This window comes from Coffea arabica, chromosome 11c (assembly GCF_036785885.1).
Source record: "Coffea arabica cultivar ET-39 chromosome 11c, Coffea Arabica ET-39 HiFi, whole genome shotgun sequence".
NCBI classification, from domain to species: Eukaryota; Viridiplantae; Streptophyta; class Magnoliopsida; order Gentianales; family Rubiaceae; genus Coffea; species Coffea arabica.
The window spans coordinates 378,654-402,475 of NC_092330.1; the positions used below are offsets into that span (position 1 = coordinate 378,654).

The 23,822-nt window shown below is 37.5% G+C and overlaps 1 protein-coding gene and 1 long non-coding RNA gene across 4 annotated transcripts in view; one reads left to right on the forward strand and one right to left on the reverse strand.

Annotated features, from left to right (window-relative positions):
* LOC113716626 (probable inactive ATP-dependent zinc metalloprotease FTSHI 5, chloroplastic) overlaps positions 1-19,917 on the reverse strand; it is a 53,152-nt gene extending 33,235 nt beyond the window's left edge. Inside the window, exons 1-10 of one of the 3 annotated variants that reach the window (XM_027241022.2) lie at positions 18,382-19,917; positions 17,177-17,648; positions 14,492-14,692; positions 14,087-14,380; positions 13,693-13,962; positions 12,388-12,477; positions 12,159-12,290; positions 8,669-8,842; positions 7,327-7,448; positions 32-233 (exon numbers count right to left, since the gene is read on the reverse strand). In XM_027241022.2, the coding sequence (XP_027096823.1) occupies positions 32-233; positions 7,327-7,448; positions 8,669-8,842; positions 12,159-12,290; positions 12,388-12,477; positions 13,693-13,962; positions 14,087-14,380; positions 14,492-14,692; positions 17,177-17,648; positions 18,382-19,466 (3,042 nt within the window). In that variant the 5' untranslated portion in view covers positions 19,467-19,917. The remainder of the gene's footprint in view (positions 1-31; positions 234-7,326; positions 7,449-8,668; positions 8,843-12,158; positions 12,291-12,387; positions 12,478-13,692; positions 13,963-14,086; positions 14,381-14,491; positions 14,693-17,176; positions 17,649-18,381) is intronic. The other 2 variants (XM_072070204.1, XM_072070205.1) reach the window with 2 other exon arrangements.
* Positions 19,918-20,410: 493 nt separating this feature from the next.
* LOC140016415 (uncharacterized) lies at positions 20,411-22,270 on the forward strand. The gene is made up of 4 exons (XR_011822813.1): positions 20,411-20,913; positions 21,094-21,217; positions 21,315-21,366; positions 21,564-22,270. It is a non-coding gene; the product is annotated as an uncharacterized lncRNA (long non-coding RNA).
* Positions 22,271-23,822: the final 1,552 nt, after the last annotated feature.

Sequence of the window (23,822 nt, forward strand, 5' to 3'; positions counted from 1 at the left end):
CAAATTGAAAATCAAAAGAAACCATAGAGACCTTTCTCCAATCCACCAAATCAATCAGTTCCTCATCCATAGTTTCTTTTGCAGCTATATGAAGTATCCTCTCCCTTTCTCTTTGTGTTGGCCGCTGAAGATGAAATATTCTATCCATCCTACCAGGGCGCTGTAATGCCTCGTCAATTTGTTTAAGGTTTCGGGTAGTAGCCATCAAAACAACACCATCTTGTTTTTCAAACCTGCAAACATAATTCAAATTCATTCAGTTTAATCAACAAAAGATGATAGAAACTTTGAATTTAAGTGCAACAAAGCAAATAATATTAGCAATGAAAACCAGCATGCCTTCAATCTTGTTTTACTTTATCTTTTCATTATCATTATTCTAAAAAATCTATCGTTTGGGTCATTTCAAATCAGGAAATGCCGCTGATTTGTATACCATAATGGACTGCTTCACAAAATAACAGCCAAAGATCCAGATTCTGATGAAGAGGCAAAGAATCAATGGTAAATCAGAAAAGATTTCAGACACCAGTTCGTTTTAGGATCTGATAACAGGAAAAGACTAAAATAGAAGTCTTTAGCAAGAAAGCAAAATAGGAATTACACCTGAATTTCCTTAGACTGACATCCCACAGTGTGGTTTCTAAAAATTCTCAAACAAAGCCCAATGGAAGATCGTGGACTCAATGAAACATAATTTTATTTATTTCATTCGCTTCATACGGTTATTAAAACTCAGATTTGTCGGAAACAAAACTGGAAGTGGTATTAAGTTCAGTAAAGTTAAAAGCTAGGAACTAAGACATACGGGAAAAAAAGTCAAATTAAAGCGAACACTTAAAAGCTTTGGTAACTAGAAGGAATGCTATGTGAGACAAGTGATGCGCAGTAAAGTAAGTTAAAGAAAAGTGGAAAATCAATGTTTTGAGCATGTTAGTTCGCGAGAAAAGACTTCAGCGCAAAGTGACAGCACTACAAATTGAAATTCTTCTCTGTAACTTATCCTTTTCCTTCCAGAATCCCGTAAATTTTGCAGCATCCACATGCAGAAAAATTGCTTGTAGTGTTGCAATTATCCTGTATACCAAACACAGCAAAGGGAAACATAACTGACTTTTCCTCATTTTCCCACACTTTCAAAGAAATACCTTGTTTAAATTAGGATAAGGCAGCCAAACTGACTTTAAATATAGAGTCTGACTGGACTCCAAAAAGGACTCCAAAAAATTACCATAGCTGGCCTAACAATGACCAACTTCAGCATTTGCCAATTTCAAGATATGCCCTTCAAACCTTAAGTTCTAATACACATGATACTACAACTAAGTGATTATAATTAATCGAGTTTATCTTCAGACATGACAATGTGAAATCCAGAAATGCCCTTGAATTTATCTTTGAATTTCACAAAACCATTCACTCAGGTAACCCTTGTGTGCTGGGAAAATACAAGCACTTCTAAAAGTTTGTTTCTTCTCTTTCATTTGGAAAGCATGCATAGATCTATCTAAATAGTTATCTAGGATAAATGGATACCCCATTCTTAACTTCAAGTTGGCCAGTGAACAACTTACAGTAGTTTATTTAATGCAGCATAATTTCAGCCCCAGATTAGGCTAAGCATTACCTGTTTTGGTCTATTTAAGGTCACTTAGAATTTAGAGAAGTTGGTGTTAGGAGAATATTAGTATTCTTATAGATAATAAATTAGTAAGGGTATTTTTGTAAATAGTCTGTTAGGTTTGTACTCCTATAAATACTAGTTGGTCACTCATAATACGGTGACTAGATGTTTTCCTCCCAAAATACCTGTTAACATGGTATCAGAACAAAAGTCCTAGGGTTAGGGTTAAACATCTAGCAAAAGTTTTGGTCATCGCGACTGTTCACGCGATACTGTTCATCGCGACTGTTCACGGGCACTGTTCATCGGTACTGTTCACGCTGCGCTGTTCACTGTTCACGCGCTGTTCATCTCGAGTTTTAATCCTTCGTTTGGTTTGGCGTGCTATTCGCTATGGCTGAAAGTCTATCAAAAGGTATTGTGACGTCTACTAATATAATGCCAATGGTGATGCCTCAAATCACAAATTGGAAGTTGAATGACACTAATTATCAACAGTGGTCAAAAGCCGTTAAGATTTATCTGACAGGCTTAGGAAAGCAACAACATCTCACAGATGACTCTCCTACGGAGGACAACAAGAAACTAATGTGGATTCAAGAGGATGCCCAAATTCTTGGAGCAATATGGAATTCTATGGAGCCACGAATTGCTTACATGTGTTCTCATTGTGAGACAACAAAAGAAGTTTGGGATTATGTCCGGTTATTATACTGTAGTAATCTTTCACGGATGTATGATATTTCTTTGGAGTATTTTCAGTTGCAACAAGATAACAAGACAGTAACTGAATACTTTGCTGATCTTAAGCGAGTATCAGAAGAATTAAATGCTGTAATGCCTCTCTCAACTGATATTACAGTTATGCAGAGGCAAAGAGAACAAATGCTTGTGCTCAAATTCTTGGCCGGTCTCAAGCCAGAATTTGAACCAATCAAATCTCAAATTTTAGCAGGTGAACAATTACCATCCTTTGCAGAGGCGTATGCTCAGGTCTTACGTTCTGCATCTAAGGACACTGCACAGGGTGATGGTGCTCTAATTAATGACAAATCTGCTTTAATTGCTAACAATGGTCGGATAGAGCAACTAAACTTGGGACGTGGCTCTCGTGGAGGAAGAAGTAGAGGAGGTCGTGGGGGTCGTGGAGGTCGAGGCACCCGTGAGTGCACTCATTGTGGTTTGAAGAATCACACTCATGATACTTGTTGGGATTTACATGGAAAACCACCTCGGTTTACTAATGCGGTTACCATTGACCAAACTGAATCAAGTTCTTCAGCACAAGGGTCCCAGAAGACTTTTACCATATCCGAGGAAGATTATGTCAAATTTCTACAGTACCAAACTGCAAATCACGCATCTCTTCCCTCTGCTTCTTTAGCACAAAAAGGTAATGCTATGGCTTGTCTCTCCACTTCCAAAAATTTTGACTCATGGATCATTGATTCCGGAGCTACTAATCATATGTCAGGTACCTCTATAAATTTTTCTAATTTTCAAGAGTCTACTTCCTTCCCTCATGTTACTTTAGCTGATGAATCTACAACTAAAGTTAAAGGACTAGGCACTGTAGAAATTAACCCATCTCTTCCGCTGTCTTCTGTTCTTTACGTACCCAATTTGCCTTTTAATCTAATGTCCGTTAGTAAGCTTACCAAATTTCTACAGTGTTCAGTTATTTTTTCTCCTGATTTTGTTGTTATTCAGGATTTGAAGACAAAGAGGACAATTGGTGGAGGACGTGAGCATAATGGTCTTTATTTTCTCAACTCTAATGGTCCGATTGCGTGCCCTGCTACTGTTTCTCCTCTTGAAATTCACTGTCGTTTGGGTCATCCGTCTCTACAAATTTGAAGAAGTTGGTTCCTACCTTGAGCCAGTTGTCTTCACTAGAATGTGAGTCTTGTCAATTAGGAAAGCATCATCGTGTTCCTTTTGCCCCTAGGGTCAATAAACGGGTTTCGGAACCCTTTTTGTTAGTTCATTCTGATGTTTGGGGTCCTAGTCGAGTCACTTCAAAGTTAGGTTTTAAATATTTTGTAATCTTTGTTGATGATTTTTCCAGAGTTACATGGCTTTATTTAATGAAAGATCGTTCAGAATTATATTCCATTTTTTGTGCATTTGTTACAGAAATAAAGAATCAATTTGGTGTGCCTGTACGTATACTTCGCAGTGATAATGCGAAAGAATATTTTTCCACTCCTTTTCATACCTTTATGACTAAGTCCGGTATCCTTCATCAATCCTCTTGTCCTCACACTCCGCAACAGAATGGAGTTGCTGAAAGGAAAATTGGACATTTAATTGAAGTTGCTCGGACACTTTTGTTGCACATGAATGTGCCCAAACAATTTTGGAGTGATGCAGTTTTAACTGCATGTTATTTAATTAATCGCATGCCATCCAATATTCTTGAAGGCCAATTACCTCACTCCATTCTTTTTCCTCATGACCCTATATTTAAATTACCTCCTCGTATTTTTGGATGTGTGTGTTTTGTTCATCAACTTGCTTCCGGAGTGGATAAATTAGATCCTCGTGCCATCAAGTGTATTTTCTTAGGATACGCACGAGCACAAAAGGGGTATAGATGTTACAGTCCAGTTTTAAATCGTTTTTTCACTTGTGCTGATGTTACTTTCTTTGAATCCACTCCTTATTTTATGAAGCAAGGTATGTCTTGTGAGTTAGACCAGTGTTCCTCTTTTCCTTCTCCTGTTTTACCAGTCCCTTCATCTTTATTGCCTGAGCTATCGAGTTCACCAGATTCCACAACTCGATTATCTCGTCCTAATCTTCAAGTTTATTCTCGTCGTTCCATGGTTGAGAAAGCTCCTGATATGCTACACACTTCACCAATTAACTCTCAATCTTCAGATCCAGGTATGACACCCTCCTGTGAGTCAGATCTTCCTATTGCTTTACGTAAAGGTAAGAGGCACTGTACTTCTCATCCTATTTCTAATTTTGTCTCTTATTCTCATCTCTCTCGGTCATATTCTTCTTCTGTTGCTTCCCTTGATTCGGTATCCATTCCTAAAACTATTACCCATGCTCTCAATGATCCTGGTTGGAGGTTAGCTATGCAAGAAGAGATGCTTGCTTTAGAGAAAAATGGTACTTGGGATCTTGTTCCTCTTCCTTCTGGTAAGCCGGTTGTTGGTTGTAAATGGGTGTACACTATAAAAGTACAACCTAATGGTTCTATTGATAGATTGAAGGCTCGTCTGGTAGCTAAAGGATTTGCTCAGGTGTATGGAATCGATTACTTCGAAACATTTTCTCCTGTTGCAAAGATTACCTCTGTTCGTCTTCTTATCTCTTTGGCAGCCACTTATAATTGGCCATTGCATCAGTTGGATGTGAAAAATGCATTTTTGCATGGAGATTTGGAAGAAGAGGTATATATGGAACAACCTCCTGGATTTGTTGTTCAGGGGGAGAATCCGCGGTTGGTTTGTCGTTTGAAAAAATCCTTGTATGGATTGAAACAGTCTCCGAGGGCTTGGTTTGGCCGGTTTAGTAGTGTTGTCATGGAGTTCGGTCTGACAAGATGTGGAGTAGATCACTCTGTATTTTATCGGCATTCTAATGCTGGTAAAATTTTATTAGTTGTTTATGTGGATGATATTGTGATTACAGGTGATGATGTTGTGCGGATCCAGAAACTTAAATCCAATCTGCAGGCAAACTTTCAGATAAAGGATTTAGGTCATCTGCAATATTTTTTGGGTATTGAGGTAGCTCGATCTAAATATGGGATTTATTTATGTCAAAGGAAATATGTACTCGATATGTTGAGTGAAATTAGGATGTTAGGTTGCCGACCTGTGGATACTCCTATGGATCCCAATATGAAATTAGTAGGAGATCAAAGTGCATTACTTGATGATCCTAGGCAATATCGAAGACTTGTGGGTAAATTAAATTATCTCACTGTAACGAGACCTGACATTTCGTTTGCAGTGAGTGTTGTGAGTCAATTTCTTGATACCCCTCGTACTAGTCATTGGGATGCTGTTATACGGATTCTCAGGTATCTTAAGAGTGCTCCTGGAAAAGGGTTGCTGTATCAAAATCATGGACACACTGATATTGAAGGATATAGTGATGCAGATTGGGCTGGTTCTGCCTCAAATAGAAGATTGACCACAAGATACTGTGTGTTTGTTGGTAGTAATTTAGTGTCGTGCAAGAGTAAGAAGCAAACAGTTGTCTCCAGATCCAGTGCAGAATCTGAATACCGCGCTATGGCTCACACTGTGTGTGAGTTGGTTTGGTTGAAAACTATGTTACTTGAAATTGGATTTGAGCATAAACAACCTATGAATTTAGTGTGTGATAATCAGGCAAATGTCCATATTGCGTCTAATCCAGTGTTTCATGAGAGGACAAAACACATTGAAGTTGATTGTCACTTCATTCGAGAGAAATTGCTTGACGGAGTCATCAAGACATCTCATGTACCATCTGTAGATCAATTGGCTGATTTGTTTACCAAGAGTTTAGGGGGCTCTAGGGTGAAATACATTTGTAACAAGTTGGGTGCTTATGATATATATGCTCCAACTTGAGGGGGAGTGTTAGGAGAATATTAGTATTCTTATAGATAATAAATTAGTAAGGGTATTCTTGTAAATAGTCTGTTAGGTTTGTACTCCTATAAATACTAGTTGGTCACTCATAATACGGTGACTAGATGTTTTCCTCCCAAGATACTTGTTAACAGTTGGTTTAATAGGCAGAGAGTCTTAAGCTTCACTGGGAGGATAGGGAAAGGTTGTGGATTAAGAGGAGGTGTTAGATGGCTAATAGTAAGGAGAATTACTGCAGAAATTAGCAAAGAAGAACGATATTTATTAGCCTTGATCTCTTGATCTCCCAGCAAATATGGTGCAAAAAGTCTATGTTACTACTGAACAACCCAAAAAAAAAAATCCTACAGGAGAGGCGACCTAAGAATATTAATAAACAAAATCACTGAAGTATATTACAACTAAATGTATGCCAATTAACAAAAACAAACCTTTGTTTGAAACCCTAGATCAGCTCCAAATCAGGAACCTTATAAATGATCACTGTTGCTATAAAATTCAAGTTTCTTGTCCTCTTCTAGCACTTCCAAGAACTTGCTCCAGACATTTGGATAATTACTGCATTGCCATTTTAATTATTTTATCCTATCAACTGCTAAAGCTGTTTTACAAATACTGCGTTCATGCCCTTAAAATGGTAGGATAAGATGCTATGGTTGCTTCAAGGAAGGCGGGGTTCACTATCCTATGAGCTTACTTTTAGTTTAGCCAATACTACATTTCATAAATAGTTGAGAGGGCGAAACATAGTTTTACAAGGATCTAGCTGAAGTTTTAATTTTTATAAGGGAGATATAATGCAGTATTTAAGATCTTTCTTTTTCAGAGGGGAAGAGGGCGGGAGGCAGCTGCCCCCTCCAGCTCCCCCTTGCTTCTCCCATGCTGAAAGGCGATCAGAGAATCAATTGGAGTTTTGAATTCTACATCTGGAAGGGAAGATACCAAGGGTATCAACTATAAAGGAGCTAGCAAGAAGCAAAAATGAGAAGATGATGATCATTAGAAGTATAAAATAGAGATCCAAAGTGAGAAATAATTTAACTGGAACACCAAGTAAATTCAACTGAGTTAGTTGTGCCATGAACACCAAAAATCACCTACCCATCAAGCTCCACAAGCAGTTGATTGATAAAAGCCTCATGATCCTGCTTCTTGGTGTGAATAAACTTGCCTCGCACACCAGCAAAGAGGTCAAAATCTTCCACAAATATGATCACTGGAGCCTGGGCAAGAAATTAATTGCATTTAAATTTGGAAAACAAAGGTTAAAGAGCAAGGACAGTGATAGCACAAGCAGTTCATCTATGGCCCATAAAGAAAAGGGTAAACATGAGCAAATGGGAAAAACAAACTTACAACATCACATATGTAGGTTAATAGTGGCAAATGAAGCTTTATAAAAGCAGTGGAACATTCAGACATTCTATTCTTTTCAACCGCATTAAAGTTGTGAAAAAAACAAGCCAGTCCGACTTCAGAATTTCAAGCTTGGATTCAATATCAGTCTCAAGCTTGAACATTGCAATCTCACACTCAAAGTTCAAGCTTTTCAAAGTGCAAGCTCTTCTTTACAAGATAAATAAGGTCAATTCAATTACATGTGATCTTGGATTTAGGTACAACTTGTTTATGCACATATAATCTTCTTTAGCTCTTCTGAAGATCACTTATCTATCCAATATCTTAATGTGCTCTATAAGTTTAAAAAAAGAGTTGTTGTAATTGTATTATACTACACTTACATATACAGAACATCATGATTGAAGCAAAATAGATACCAAAACTTCGAGGTCGGAGATCTTAGAATAAAAATGTGTAGAGAAATAAATTGTTTTTCAACAGAGAAGAGGGGTTGGTGAAAGTTCACTGAATACTCTATTTCAATTCATGCATTACAATTGGTGGCATCTCAAAATTAAATACAAGGATAAGTAGTAGCGATTAAAAACTGATAAAAGGATTCAATACAACATCAACTTTCCAGCACAACTAAAGAGATAAAAAGCTGCAACTGTGCATTAAACTTCATCAACGTAATTTTCAGTTTGAACTTTAAGAATATGTTTAGACACCTTAGCTTTTACTTTAATCTAAGATTACTTATTTGTTTATTTTCTGAAAAAGTGTTGATTTTTTTTGTTCTGGCAAAATGTTGATTCCATCATTCAAGAAAAGATCATTCATAGTCTGAACTAACGACGTACTCCAAGAAAACAGATAAAACAAACTTCAGGTTCTTATGATCTATGGAAGTTTCTCTAAGCCTGATAATCCAGAATTTTAAGGAATAAATTTTTCTAAAGCCACTTGAAACTCCAAGGGCTTAATCCAATGCCTAAGAGATTTCTTCTCACATTGGAGGTAAGATGGTCTTCATCACCTTATCTATTTAAAGACCTCTTGCACACTAAGACAGAAACAGAAACAAAAAAGAAAGAGATACCAGATCCCTAGCAGTTTGAAACAGTTCTCTAACATTTGATGCACTTTGACCAACCCAAAGACCAGCCTCCAACTGCTGGGCTTTAACTTCAACAACAGGCACCTTTGCTTCAGCAGCAATAGCCAATGCTAGGGAAGTCTTCCCTGTTCCCCTCTCACCAACAATTAGCACCCCCTGCGATATATGCATACAACTCAGAGAAAGAAAGTTGAAAATGTAAATGGTATTCACCATTGCTGCATGCAGATGATTTAAATTTACATCAGAAGGGATCCCAGAGTCAAAATCAATGCAATGAAATAGAACATATATTCAAACTTTAATCTAAAATCTTTTGAAAAAATTATCCTCTAGAACTGGAGTACATATGATTTTCAGCAACAAAACTATACAAAACTGCAACTGTTCTGATGTACTTAAGAAGATAAATGGAAGAGGAAATGAGAACAAATTTGATAATACTTTGATCAAACAATTGGATTGCGCGCAATTTTATCTCTTCTTGATATTCATTGCCATTTGGACTATTTATCCTTGCAAAATCTAAACAAAATAGTCCTCTTCTTTAGAAAGTGATCCATGTCACTTAGACAACCATCATAGTGTTATTTGCTCCAAGTAAAGAGACAGTACCTCCAACATTTAAGTCAGTTCATCCCCTTTGGTTTCAAAATCATGTCACCTCCAAATTAGGGTTTGACAATGCTCTAGTCCTTTTTTTAGAAACAAAAAAGTATTTTGTAGCATTTGTTGATGACTTTCGTAGAGTTACTTTATGCTATGAAAAATTATCTGACATATGTTGCATATTCTATGCATTGCCTCTGAAAAAAGGAGTAGCTGAAACTCTGTGGATCCTCTGCTGTATAATACAAAAGAATATCTTTCAAATCCATTCATTTGTTTCATGGCCAAATGAGGTAGTACTCATCCCTCATATTGCCTCTCACTCAAGTAATGGTTTATTTCACCTTCACCTTCAGGATTACTCAAGTCATAAGGTTGATATATCTTCCCAATCCCCCAATCCACTAATTCCATTCAGCTACTTAACTAAATTGTAACATCTCTTTTTGACCTTGATCTCCCCATCACTTAAGGAAAGGTAAGAGATATTGCATTTCTCATCCCATCTACAACTTCCTATGTGATGGCCATGCATATCCTTCATATCAATCTTTTGTAGACTGAAATCTCACCCAATTACCTAATTTGTCACTGATGCTATACGTCAACTTGGTAAGAAAGTAACCATAAAAGAGAAGTCATTTGCATTACGGCAGTATGAGATAAGGTAGCTTATATCCCCTCCATAGGGTAAAAAAATGTCATTGGTTGTTAATGGGTACATAATAGTAAAGTTAATCCCAAAATATTCGGTTGATATATTGAAGGTGACTCATGGGTTAAGTATATCCAAAGTCTGTGAGATAGGCTATAGTCAACTTATCTCCTAGGCAGCACGGAGACTGGGAGGAAGATGCATCTATGGAGCAACCTCCTACATTTATTGCTCAGAGAAGAGTTCAAGGTAAGTGTCTCCATTTAAAGAAATCTTTTTATGACTTAAAAGAACCTCCTAGACCTTAGTTTGGCTAGTTCAGCGGTGTTCTGATAGAGTTTGAACTCAATGGTTATGAAGCACCATTAACTTTTGTGTCATCTACAATAGTTTCTGGAGCTTTTCTCTTTCCCTCATAGCTCTTGAGCCAAAAGAACATCATATCATATTCGCTGGAGTTTTTCTCTTGGATTCCAAAATCGATCTCCAAAGGTTATTTACAAGGCAATTGGAGCATGAATTCGTTATCTAATATATCAGTTACTAATAAAAAGCCCGTGCTCCGACCACCTCCTTATTGCATACTATCTTTTGACTGTCTACTCTTGCATATTATAGGAGAATCTAAAATTTAAAACTACTTGATTGCCACATTTAAAACTACTCTTGCATACTATCTTTTGACTGTCTAATGAAGTTAAAATCCATGCCACATTTTAACTATAAGTTCATTCATGTTATATCTCATTGCTCAATCCTCTTGATATGAATCCTACTCAAAAATCAACTCACACTTAAAAATTAACAACTCAATCAAATAATAACCTCACCAATCCAAACTCCTACCCGATGCATTCGGGTCCAACACTAGTTATCAAACAATTGGTGACCCAGGAACATATCAAAGACTAAATTTGCAATTAGTGGGGTTAGTCTTTTTTTTCTTTTTGAGTCCACTATGTATCTTGAGATATCTAAAAATGCGCCAAAGTCCACGAAGAAAGCATTTTACATGATACATATCTTGAGTTTCCACTGCTCTTGCAGTATCCTTTAAGTCCTACCATATTTCCATTTGCATCACCTAATTTAGGGACCCTTCTCTTCAGCTGTTTTCTGGTTAACTACCATAAGCTTGAGTGATAAAGATCATGAGGGAACTACGAAACGACTAATAGAGTCTGCCAGCCTGCATCAAGACAGACTATTATGTTGCAAAACAACTTGATTATCATCTGAGAAATATCCTTCGAGTTGTTTCCAAATTTCTATTGTATAAAAAAAAATTATTAGTATCCATTTCCAGCAGGGAGAACTTTTCCAATCAGTTTTCTTTTTCAGTACATTAGGGTTTGTTGTTGAATATCATAATTCATAATATTCATATCTCCCACAAGGTCATCTTTCAATTGACCATTTTCTAGTATGGATAACAAGACATTCAAAAAAAAAAAAGAGAGATTTTGGGCACCTTAATATATCAAAGTAACATGACCATATAAACTCTTACAAAAAAAAATGACCATATAAACAAATAAATGGGCTAACAAATGATTTAGGAAAATATTTAGCTAAAAACTATAAATCATGTCAAGTTCTTGTTAAGCTACCAAACAACATTATTAAGCATTCAATTGAAATTAAGTTAAAGGATTTGGACCTGCAAAAATTATCAGTAATCTACAAACTAAAAGCAATTATCCATATCTACCCTATATGCTGAGTTGACTTTTAATAAATAATCTGAAGTCAATAATTTTTTGCATCGATTACCTATGAAGTTCTCAGTGAAGAGCTCATTTTCATGCATTTAGTAATATGTTGTTTTCTGGGTATCACCTGATAGCCATGAACATATTAAAAATGTCTCCTCTGAAAAGTTACTAACCATTCTTTTCTGCCCAAAATGACTTTACCATACAGAACAGCAATCACATACATATTCTCTAGCAAATCTTAGACAAGAATTCTATATAAATGGCATTTAAGCATATATCCTGGTACTTAATTTGCCAATTGATATGATAACCTCTCTCTAAGGTCACAAATGGAGGCAAACATGTTTTACTCTTAGTTTTCTTCCTATAATTATATAATAGGATCAGCATTTCACATACACATCAAATCCCTTAAATGAAAGTACCTGGGAGACAGAGGCCCTCACTTTTTGGAATAAACATAAACATCGAATCTCGAAAATGAACATACCCTAGGGGCACGAGCTCCCATGTCTTGAAATGCACGAGGATTTTGTAGAAACGCCACAACTTCGTTAATTTCTTCTCTCATAGAGTCAACACTTGCAAAATCTTTCAACCTTATAGGTGGATTCTTAACTCTCTGAAAATAAACAAATAAATAAATAACGTGGATTCCATTTATAAGTAAAAGTAGATTGGATCCTGCAAACCAAGATAATATGCAATCACAATACAACCTTCATTTGATCGAAAGCTGTACTTATAGGGTCAACACCATCCCTCTTCTTTTGCTTTATACTCCTCAACCTAGACTTAAAATAATATTTCTGCAGCAGAATATCAATAACGACATTAATTCATCATGAACCCACAATTCTATGTTGAATTGGTTAGTAATTTTGGTAAACAACAAAAGATTGAAAACAAGTAGATGGTTCACATTGTTTCCATAATTGTAGCACCTTGTACTGGAAGATAAACATTATTGCAGCGGTAACAAAAGTTTTCAAGTTTACATATTACCCTTCCATGATTCACAAAGAAATTGAAGTTTCCGTTCCAAAATTACTTGTACAGCCAGTTTCGATACATTAAGATGTTCCAAGTATGGGTTATAAGTATGATGTCTGGGAATTGGGATTAGCATCCATTACTGTACTTTATTTAAATTGCTAATAAAATGATAAGGGTCCATGCCCCCATATTAAGTGGTAATTCTGGAGACGGGAAAAAAGATAAGTGACTAAAGAAATATGAAAAAATAAGAACAGAAAACAAATACACAGCAGCTTCAAAGTTAAAGAAGGTATCAAGTCCAGTTATAAAGATAAGAAAATGCACTCTACTCTCCAAGGCACAGAAACAAGTTTGAAAAGGACATTAAAGTATGTTCATTACACCAAAGGAGGTCAAAATCAGAAATGAGTATTGCCGCTTTATGACCTTAAGAAATCCATACTACACATTTGCTGCCAAAAAAAAAAGAGCTTAAAGCAGCACAAGCATAGAACAATAACAGTTTCCTATAATACATTGTCCAAAAGTTTGGCATTCCCAAAAGTAATAGCTATATTATAGGACTCAACAACAACTATCGAAAGATTCACGGTTTCAGTATAAAAATATCTACCCTTGGCAAAACTATCATGACAAATACAGTGTATGCCTATCTATTGTAAAGTTTTATATCTTTTCTCTGGAGAGAACTGTAACAATTAGATTCAAGGATCTGCACCCTGTTATTGATATCTTTGTTAAATATCCACAATTCAAAATTCATATGGATAAAATTGCTAAAAAGACAACCCATCTAAGGTACTGATCATGTCTACAAACTTGTCTTGAAACACTCATGCAAGGGCCATAAAAGCCTGACTGGCTTTTGAGCATCAGAGTTTCAACTCCCTGAGACAAAACACTCGTCACAAAGATACATTGGAAGTTTGAAAGTGTGAAAAAACACTTTCAAAGTTTTGGAAATTTAAACTATCAAAAGTCCAAAGAAACATAAAACTAATGTAGTTGAAAGAAAATTATCTTACCACTCTCTGTAACTTCCTTAAGTTTGGATCTCTCCTTAGAGGCCCATAACCAAGAAGTCCTGGAATTTTTCTCCTCATGAACCGGAAGACATGAAGCAACACAAATCCATATATGACAGATCTAAGTAGAAACCAAAGATACCACTGTAATCCATCTGTTTTCCTTGATCTAAAGTTCATTTCAGCCTCGGACTGCCACTTCAAGTACCAAGTTGAACCCACAGATTGATCAACATACTCTGGCCAAGCCATTCCTAATCTCATTCTAATCTATAGAAAGATGAGAATTTATCAAGACATTAGAATAAGTTTAAAAAATTAATTGCCTTCTAAGAAAAACCACAACCAGAAGTCATTTGATAAGGGTTAAATGATGAACTGCTTAAATTAGTACCGAGTAAGGAATAATGAACTCCACAGTGGGGAAAACAATCATCATCATTAAGTCATCATTTATATTTCTAATTTTATCAATGATCCAGCCTCTTGCACGCGAGACAACAGTAGTATTCCATAATCCAGTCAGGCACTGATGGCAAAGTCTCATTACTAAGAGAAACTGTTGACCAAAGTCTAATTCTGAGAAAGGAATCCACATAAGCTGAACCACAGTTGGAACACCGTAGGCAAGCATTCTCAAATACAGCCCATCAAACCCTCCAAAATCTTCAAACAGCATTTCAAATTCCTGTAATGAGACAGTAGAGGTGATAACCAACATAGGCATATTTAAAGATTTGGTTGAGCTTTTCATGCTCTGAAAGAGAAATGAATTTTGAAACACAGGATATATAACTACCTTCACATCAACATAATATTCTCTCTCATCTCCCTTAAGCGTAATATACATTGCAGCCCAATCATGCCTTATTCGAGCACTCTGGATAAGTTTCTTGGACACAGCATAAGGAACAGCTATAGGGTCCATTTCCCACATATTTCTTTCTTCATTGTACCAAGTCCTTGACATTACTCTGTCCCGATCCAATAGAATTTTTTCCTGCAACAATAAGTTCAAGCATCCAAAAGATACATGTAGTCCATATAATGATTATTAAACCAGAAAAGAAGATCATTAACTTATGAAGCATTTAAGCGGGTGCATTTTACGATGTATGAAAAGTGATTTTGTGTATCAAAGCAGCAGCAAGACTGAGTTTAACGCCAATTAGTGTTAAAGTGTTAATTAGACCCAGGCATGCTCAATTTGGAAAATTTTGAGCGGAAGCAATATGATATCTCCTGAAGCTAGCGGCACACCCCCCACCATACAAACAAAATAAAGTTAACTACTGAGGCAAGCAGACCAATTCCAACAGAAATCCAAATTGTATCTTATTACAAACTTTAGCATCTAGTACTCTGCAACCAATAAGAAGGGGTCCATGCTGATATTCAGAAAGCTGTAAAAACACGAAATTAGTCAGATAAGAAAAAAAGAAAAAGAAACAATTCAGAGAAGTGTGTCATCATTCAGGCAGAAAAGAGAAAAAATCGGAAAGAAAAGATTTTCCTTTTATCAGGAAATACTTTGCCTGAATTTGCAATGGAAAAACTTTTATTCATTTCACACTATTGAAGGAATGGTTGGTCATAGATTTGGAGAGTTTTCATTTGCATGGAAAAGAAGACCATCAAGGAAAAATATTGGACCAAAAGAAAAGGGGGTAAAAATAAAGTATAAGCACATACAGCACTTAAAGGAAGTCCAAAAATCCCTTACATATAGAAGTGAAATCAGCCATGAATAAAAAATAAATAATAAAAGCATTTAATAAATAACATGGAAAGTGCTTGAGAATCAAGAGGTTACTTTTTTGGTCAAACTGCAGAATAAGATGCGAGAATTAAAATCTTGTAACTTCTTATCTAAAACCACTCTCTGCATGTAACAGTAGAAGAAGGTAAAGTGTAATCTACAGTGTCTCTTTATGAGATGTAAGAATGCATTATTAGGAAAGAAGGGCAGTTTCACCCATATGAAATTGCAAATAATGAAGATGGACAAACTTCCGGCAAATTGAAGAAAAATCCATAGATCCACAGGGAAACAATATTAACAAACTTCTCATTCACAAAAATTTAAAAATTCATAGATCTGCAGGGAAACAGTACTAACAGACTCATCATTTACAACAATTTGCAACAACAATAATACCTCATCCATCTATTTTTGTTTCCCATTTTAGCCAAACTACACCGGAGTTTTATTCAGCACTGTGCATTTCAACTCAGTCACAAAGTTATTCTTATCTGGCCCAACTAGTTACAAAATTCCTCTCTAACCCTTTTCACTTTTCCTTTTCGTCATGCCATCACAAGGGCCAGGACTATCTTATGCCACTTTAAGCAAGAATTTCTCTATTATATCCTGCTGCAAAACACAGGGTCTACTAAGAAACTCCAGAAAAACCTTTCTTTTATTATTTGCCTGATATTGTCAAATCAGAATCTTAAATATTCTCTGCTTTTTCCTTTTTTTTTGGTGGGGGGGGGGGGGGAGCGGAGGAACAGTTGTTGAAGATATTTAAAAATCTTCTACATCTGCTGATCATAGAAACAATAATTATCTAGTGAGATATTTCCTAGTTTGATGCCAAAAGAAATATTCCTTTTGTATCTTCAAGTCCACAAAATTCTTAAAAGCATCTCCAAAAATTAAGATCAGGACTCTTTTGTAAGAAGAGAAATATAAAAAATTACGTTAAGATTAATGGGCCAACTGAAAAATGACCAACATGAGTGTGTAAATAAAAGAAATCAATAAAAATTTCTTAAAGGATTCAAGTTTTGATGTGGACTGAAGGATCCATGGTGGATTTTGGGTAAAGAAATTTCCCACTTCCTTTATTTCTATGTCAAAGTTCAACAAAATTCAACTGGAAAACAAGTATCATAACAACTGAAATATAGAGCAAGTAAAATTTTAAGTGAACAAAAGGAAGGATAACCATAATATAGCCATTCGAATGAGTAATTAAACCAGAAATAAAGGAATAATAGCGACTTCCTTAGTTGACTCAAGAGGTATGCCACTTTTGGCCATTCAATCGGAAACCCACTACTGACCAACAATTAAGAGAATAATAGCGAATAGAATAAATGGGTACAAAGATTGACTTAAGTTATTTGTCAGCCATATCAGAGGCATCAAGGTTCCTTATCCATAAGACAAAGTACAAAGAAGCTGTCCCATTAATACCAGATTAGGCACAAAACAATAAAAGGGAGATCTAAATACTAATTACAGGGAAGGAAGAGAATTTTAGCATGTACTAAATAAAAGCAGCTCTTACAATAAATATTACACACAAAATTAAGAAAAGGCTAGAAATAGTGTCCACACCACACAGAATTACGTAAAAGCCACTGAAGTGGTAGATACAATATAAGTGAAAGAAGACATATTTAATTACATATGCCAAGACATTTGTTGCAATATATCACCTAATTGGTGTAATATACGTAATATCAGCATATTTACCTGTCTCTCAGCCACATACTTTTTACGAAGTTCAACATTTTCCAGCAAATCTCGTTTGAAATTGGCTTTCACTTCTTCACGCCATCTTTTCCAACCGTGAAATAAATGAAGGCCAACAGATTTTGGAACTACGACCTCCTTACTTCCAAACATCCACTTCAACTCAAATTCTGGAAAACCCTTCACAACTTCATCTACTGGAGTGCTCACAACAAAACGTTTGTCATCACCATATTTCTTCATCCTTTTTCTTAAATGATCCTCCAGATTCTTCTGCATATCCTTTGAAGCACTTAGTGCATGTTTTATGCGTTGAGCAAATGCAAGTGATTCTGCATTATCCTCGTAATCATGATCCTCACCTACTGAAACATTTCGGAGAGCAATCTGCTCGAAGAATTGTCTATGTGCACTTTGCAGTTGATCCTTAATCTCAGATATGGAAAGCTTGGTAACAGAATTATTTTGCACACTGCAAGCACAAAAGTGTCTTGTTCAAAAGGAAATTCCCATTAAAAGACCAAAAGCTACAATATGTAACAATGGAATGGCAGAACACACTACTCTCCAACATAAAAGTGATAAACCGAAAAGAGGAAATTCAAGAATCACATCAAGCATTGCTTTTCAACTTCTGAACAACTCATAAGATTCAGTACAAGTATGACAAGTAGGTTGATTTTTAACAGATACATCACATAAAGTAAATTCCATATGAGTAAACCCGATAGTTGGTTGAATAATGAGTGTCAGAAACCAAAGCATATCAGGCAGAAACATAAAGATAAGGAAACCTAATCAAGGAGAGCTACCAGCAAGACAAGTTTTTGAATAATGCACAGCTCACAAAAACTTGTATCTTTGCAGCACCTACTCTCCAAATCATTTACCATCTCTCTTCCCACTTGATACTTTCTAATAGCAAAAGCACCGAAGGCTTAAGAAATACAAATAACATGTTTTAAACTATTCTATCAAAGTCTATTTTTAAACTTCGCCCGTATGACAAGCAGCAATTGCAGAAGCGGAAGCACAAAAGGACTGGAACTAAGATCTATCAGACAAATCAATCATCAAGAGATCTTTTGACGTAAGTTCATTAACCCTTTCACATTGCAACAGCAATATTCCTGCTAAGAATACATGAGTTCATAAAATATCAGAAACCAAAAATATCAGTTTTCCTTGTTTTTGGTCTGTCTCACCTTTCAACATTGGTCCGCCTCATATCCCTCAAGAACCCTTGAACCAACTGCTCGCACTCGCGCTCAATAAATGAAAGCTCCCTCACGCCAATGCTCAACGCCACGGTCTCCCTCCTCAAAATCTGATCATCAATTTCGGCTACCCTGTCCCACATTTCGTTGTATTGAGTTTCACCATTCCTCATTTCCTCCTCCAACTTGACAATCTTATCCTTTACTGCTACTGCTAAGTCTCCAGCCCTGTTGTTGTTGCTGCTGCTCCTACTGAGGATCTCCTCCTCCCTCTTAGCCTTCAAAACAGCGTCAAGTATATCCTCGGAGCGCTTGAGCAAAACAGCTTTTTCTGCTCTAAAAACTCTCAAGTCTGCATAGAGCCCACTCATAATCTCGTCTTGCAATTCTTTTTTCTTGAATTTGACATCTTTCAAGGCCTCCTCAACACTATGGACGGTGTCTTTGCCATTTTTGACATCCTCCATTTTTCTAAGCAATCGCTGGGAGACAATGTCTAACAATCTCTGGGTAGAATGTGAATACTGGTGGCGGGGCTTATCACGTCGGATGTCCTGCTGCTCGGTGTTTGTAGCGGCAGTAGGGTTGGTCTTCTTCCTAGTTACCTCAGTAGTAGTGACCACGGCAGCCATGGCAGCAGCATGTGGGCTCCCCAGGATTCGGAATGAAGAAGAAGAAGTAAAAACAGCTACAAGCAGCCAGAAAAGAGCAGAGGAGAGAAGGGGCTTCTTGTTTTTTGAAGCATCAGATTTGGGAAGAGGAAGCGGTACTGCATTGTCATCATCCTTGCTATCATCATCATCCTTATGATAAGGAAGACAAGAAGAAGCAGCAGCAGCTGAAGAGTTGGCTGTGGCAATTGCAGCAGCACTAGTAGCAGTAGTGAAGAAGGGAATTGGGAATGAGGAGAAGGTGGTAGGAGGTTTATTGTTGAGAAAGAATTCTCCTGTCTTGTTCCTTTTAAAGCGGCGGCGGGGGCGGGGACTGTGGCGGCAGAGAATATGGGTGGTGTTGCAGTGGGGTGGTGAGAAGTGCAAAGGCGTTTGGGTTTGGGGGATTAAAATGCCAAACATTCTGTGGGTTGATTTTCGGTAAATTTGACACAGCTTTTGGGCGGATGATGATGATGGTGATGGGGGATTACCTTAACCAATGGGTGGATGAGGAGGAGGAGCCGACGGCCATGGTGGAGGAGAATCATAAGAAGAAGAAGACGAGTGACGTAATTATTTATTCTTTCAAATTTTCATTTCTTATACTCTGTACGTTCTTTGCCGTTTCCGATTTCTGAGTTTTGTAGGGGTTTTGGGTTTGGGATTTGTTAACGTCCCTCCCTGGTGGCGTTTTAGAAAATTGGAGGTAGAAAGATAAAGCAACTGTCACAAAATTCCGCCCCTCCTCCGCCTCTGCCTACTCCACTCTTATCATCACACTATTAATTAGTGTCAGCGAATCGATTCGTACCCAAACACTGGTACGTTAGAGTTCGAAAATATTTGCTCAGAGCTAGTACTCAACGAATACAAATTTCTAGCGTTCGATATTAATTTTTATTAATTATGGAAAGTCGAGCTCGTGTTTAAATTCGCTCGAATTCAAATTCGAACTCAAATTCAAGGATGAACTCAAATTTAGGATTAATTTGAAACTCAAATTGTTATAATGAAGTTTGGTCATTTATAGAACTCAAATTCAAATGCGAACTCAAGCTTATCTAAATTCAAATTTGAGTTGAAGTTCGAATTGTTATATTAAAATCTAGTCATTTTACACGTCTGTTCTGCATTGAAATTTGATTCTCTTACATTAATAAATATTTCATATATTCCAAACGAACCAAACATATTTGAACTGTCAAACTATCAAAACCTTAAAAAAAATTGCCACTAACATCCTTATCTACCTTGTATATAAGAAAAGATGAAGATTTAGTGCTTTCCTTTTCTTTTGCCAAGTGGCTTCTTAATTATTTGGCTTCTTAATTTTCTGACAGGTGGCAAAGTCAAATACTTCTTGCAAATTGTCTGAAGCCTTTTCTTTCTTTTGCCATTGAAGCCGTTTTCTTCATTTGTCGTTGAAGCCTTTTCTTCCTTTCTCTCTACCAGACAGCTATTCTGAGGAAAAATTTGGCGCGCCTATTCTAAGCAAATCTAATTCCAAGCACCTATTCTACCAAACCCAATTCGAAACGTCTATTCTAACAAAAAATTTTGAATTTTTACATGATTTGGGAGATGGGATTTGTGAGTTCCTTCTTCAAGCCAGTAGGTCAACTGCTACTTCTGCAGACACTTGATTTCATGTTGCAGGGATTGCTGGTCACTCACACAGTGTTTGTACTTCAAAGGAGGAAAATTGGGAGCAAGTGAACTACTCTTGCTTACACTTGCTGTGTTTTCCTCTTTCTCTAATATCAAATTAACCCATTTCTATATTGATTTCATGTTGCAAGAATTGTTGGGCGCTCACGTGATAATTGAACTTCAAAGGACCGAAATTGGGAACTTTTTGTTAGATTAGGTATGTCATTCTATTCTCATCAGTTTTGCCATTCAATGTTCCTCCCAAATCATGCTTTCTATTTAATTCTCATCAGCCGTACAATTATGATGAGATATATCTTTTCAGATATGATTTTTCCCTTATTCTAGTTATGATAAGAAATAGGTTTCCTATTCATTTAGCCTGTAACTTTTCCAGTGAATAAGGAAATCAAAAAATGGAATAGAGGTATTTTATCAGTGCATGGTGCTGGCTCCTCTGCCTTGTGAACTGCAAGAAGAAGTATCCTGGTCTTTATACCTTCTTCTTTGGAGTCCCTTTGGTGAGAAAAAATCTTTCCCTTTTTTTGTCAAATTTTTCACGTATGAATGATAGACAGATTAATAAATTCTAATATACACATGTGCTTCAATTGATAGGTTCCTTTTGTTGCGGTTCATATCATCAATCAAGGAATCCTTTAACTTGAAGGTCAGTTTGTTATCTTTCTTGAATCTATGAACAGCTTTTCTTCATTTATGTGACTATATTTTCATAAGTGACATTTCACCTTTCCCTTTTCTTTTTAGTAGTTTTTCTTCAGTTTCTGCTTCATTTATTTTGAAGTTTACTAGTGCTATTTGTTTTGTGAGATTCTTTGTGAAACAAATGGTTGTTTATTTGAGCAGGTGATTGTGTTAATATTGACAGTTGAAGAGGTGATTTCTGAACCGACAAGTTGCCTCGGATAGCTGGAGCATACTCTTACTTGAAAAGGTATTGCACTAGGATCACCTGCTTGGATTGCTAGAGGTGGGGCTAGATCCCCCAGTTTTCCTCCGAAGATTAAGTTAATTCAGGGTAAGATATGAAAGAATTATGTTGGAGAGAATAAGTTTTGGTTACCAGAGATTCGTCCCCTTCCTCAGTGGGAGATTCTCATATTTATAGGGGACAATTTGGAGGGAAAGATCATGTAGTACAGGTCCCTAGACATTTGATTAAGGTAGCATATCTCTTTGACTTGACCACTTCGGGCAATGGGTAGTGTATCAGAACAATGATCAGTATGTCAGGGGTCATATTCACTACTTTTCAGTTGTCGAATCATGAGACACGACCTCGACTATGGTGTGCGTTATCACTCCATTCCGAGGTGACAGCGGATGTCAAGTTCACTTCGGCCATCAAGGGGCCACAAGATAGTCGAGATGAATGTTGTGGTTAAACCTAGTATCATAGACTGGAATATCGTTTTAGATCATTCCGAGCCGGGATGACCATCTTCAATAAGCCCCTCAAGCCTCGGGGAGGAGGGGCTTGCTCGCCGCTTCCCGAGGCTTCCAATTGGTTCTAAGATGCAAATTGTAATGACGACACGTCATACGCGTGTAGATGGGGTTAGAGGGAAGATAATGAGACGGCTGGCAGCTTTAATGACAGGCCTCTAAACAGACGCGCGTCTATCAGTTAGATTGGCGGCGATTCATTAATGAGGAGAGAGGATATCTCCTAGGGAATCCCAAACGTGTCGTCCCTCAAACTCTCCATTGCTGGTCTACAAAATAGGGGAATCATTTCACCCTTTACTTTTTACTGCAAAAACTTCTAATCACCCCAGAGCAATCTTTCGTAGCATTTTCACTTCGGCAAATCCCGAAACCCCGACTTCCCTCAAGAGTAAGTTTACTTTTCTTTTTTTTCATTATGGCTAGAGCAGCTCGTACACACAAGAAGACGAGAAGGCCGAACTACAGTGCGGCGGAAAGGCCTGACCCATCCGAAGAGGAGGGTACTTCTTCTAGTCCGGGGGAAGAGTCCGGTGGGTCAGCAGCGTCGGAAACACCACAGGAACAAGGACACTTCGACCCTAAGATGCTATATAACGATGACCTCAGGTCCGGGGTACCGGTTGATGAAGGGGTACCCGAACCAGCTACTTCTCCAGATCTTTCAGCTGTGGACTTTGGGCAACTCCCTCATTTCAACAGTGTGATCGGCAAGGTTCAGACGGCCGAAATCATCCATAAATATCCATTTCGATAAAACTACAGTATCTATCCACCTCGGTCTGACCAGTCAACTAAACGGCCTCCAAAGGGAAGATTAGCAATCTACCTCGATCAACTGAAAGCCGGTTGAGGATGCTGACCACTAGATTTTTTCGGGACGTACTGAGGTGCTGAGAGGTAAGGATAACCCAGATGATCCCAAATGTAGTTTGAATCCTCATTGGGTTCGAACTGCTCTGCCGTGCCTGAAGCTGACACCAACGGCCAACCTCTTCCGCCGCTGTTACACCATTAAGAACAGCGGGAGCGAGAAGGGTTAGTTTTATTTCGGCAACAGAAATTCCAGCATGCCGAAGTTAGTTGTAGATGCTCCCTTCTCAATAAAAGAGTGGAAGCATAACTTTGTCTTTGTTCTTGCCGAAAACTTCCCCAGGGGTTTCTGGTGGAGGCAACCTACCGCGGCCAAGGATCCTTCCCCGGGAGATATGGAAGAAGAAAATTTTCGGAAGCTCCTCAGGTCAGGCCTTCGAATTAATAGTTAGGCCTATCCCGTGGTAATCTTAATCAAGGATGAGATCAGCCGAGCCCTTATCAGTCCGGGCAATCATCCTTACTTTTCTACTAGACTCTAGAAGCATTGTACTTTTCAATTCATACTTGTGCTTTTTATTTTTACTTGATTCTGAGTAGTAATACTTCTTCTCGTGCAGTAGTGAAGGTTTCTGATCTAATCATTTCGGGATTTGCTGCGGGACCAAGAGGTAGCCGAAGAGGAAAGAGACCGGCGAGACTTCGGCTGCACTGCAGAAAAAAAAAAAGAGCACTGTGGCCGTCACGACCCGTTCCACCCCTGTCATCATTCGCGAAGGAGCCCCCCAGGGCTCGGGCATCCCCGAGGGGTTGGTGACCCGAGGTGTAACGGCGACTTCTCTGCCT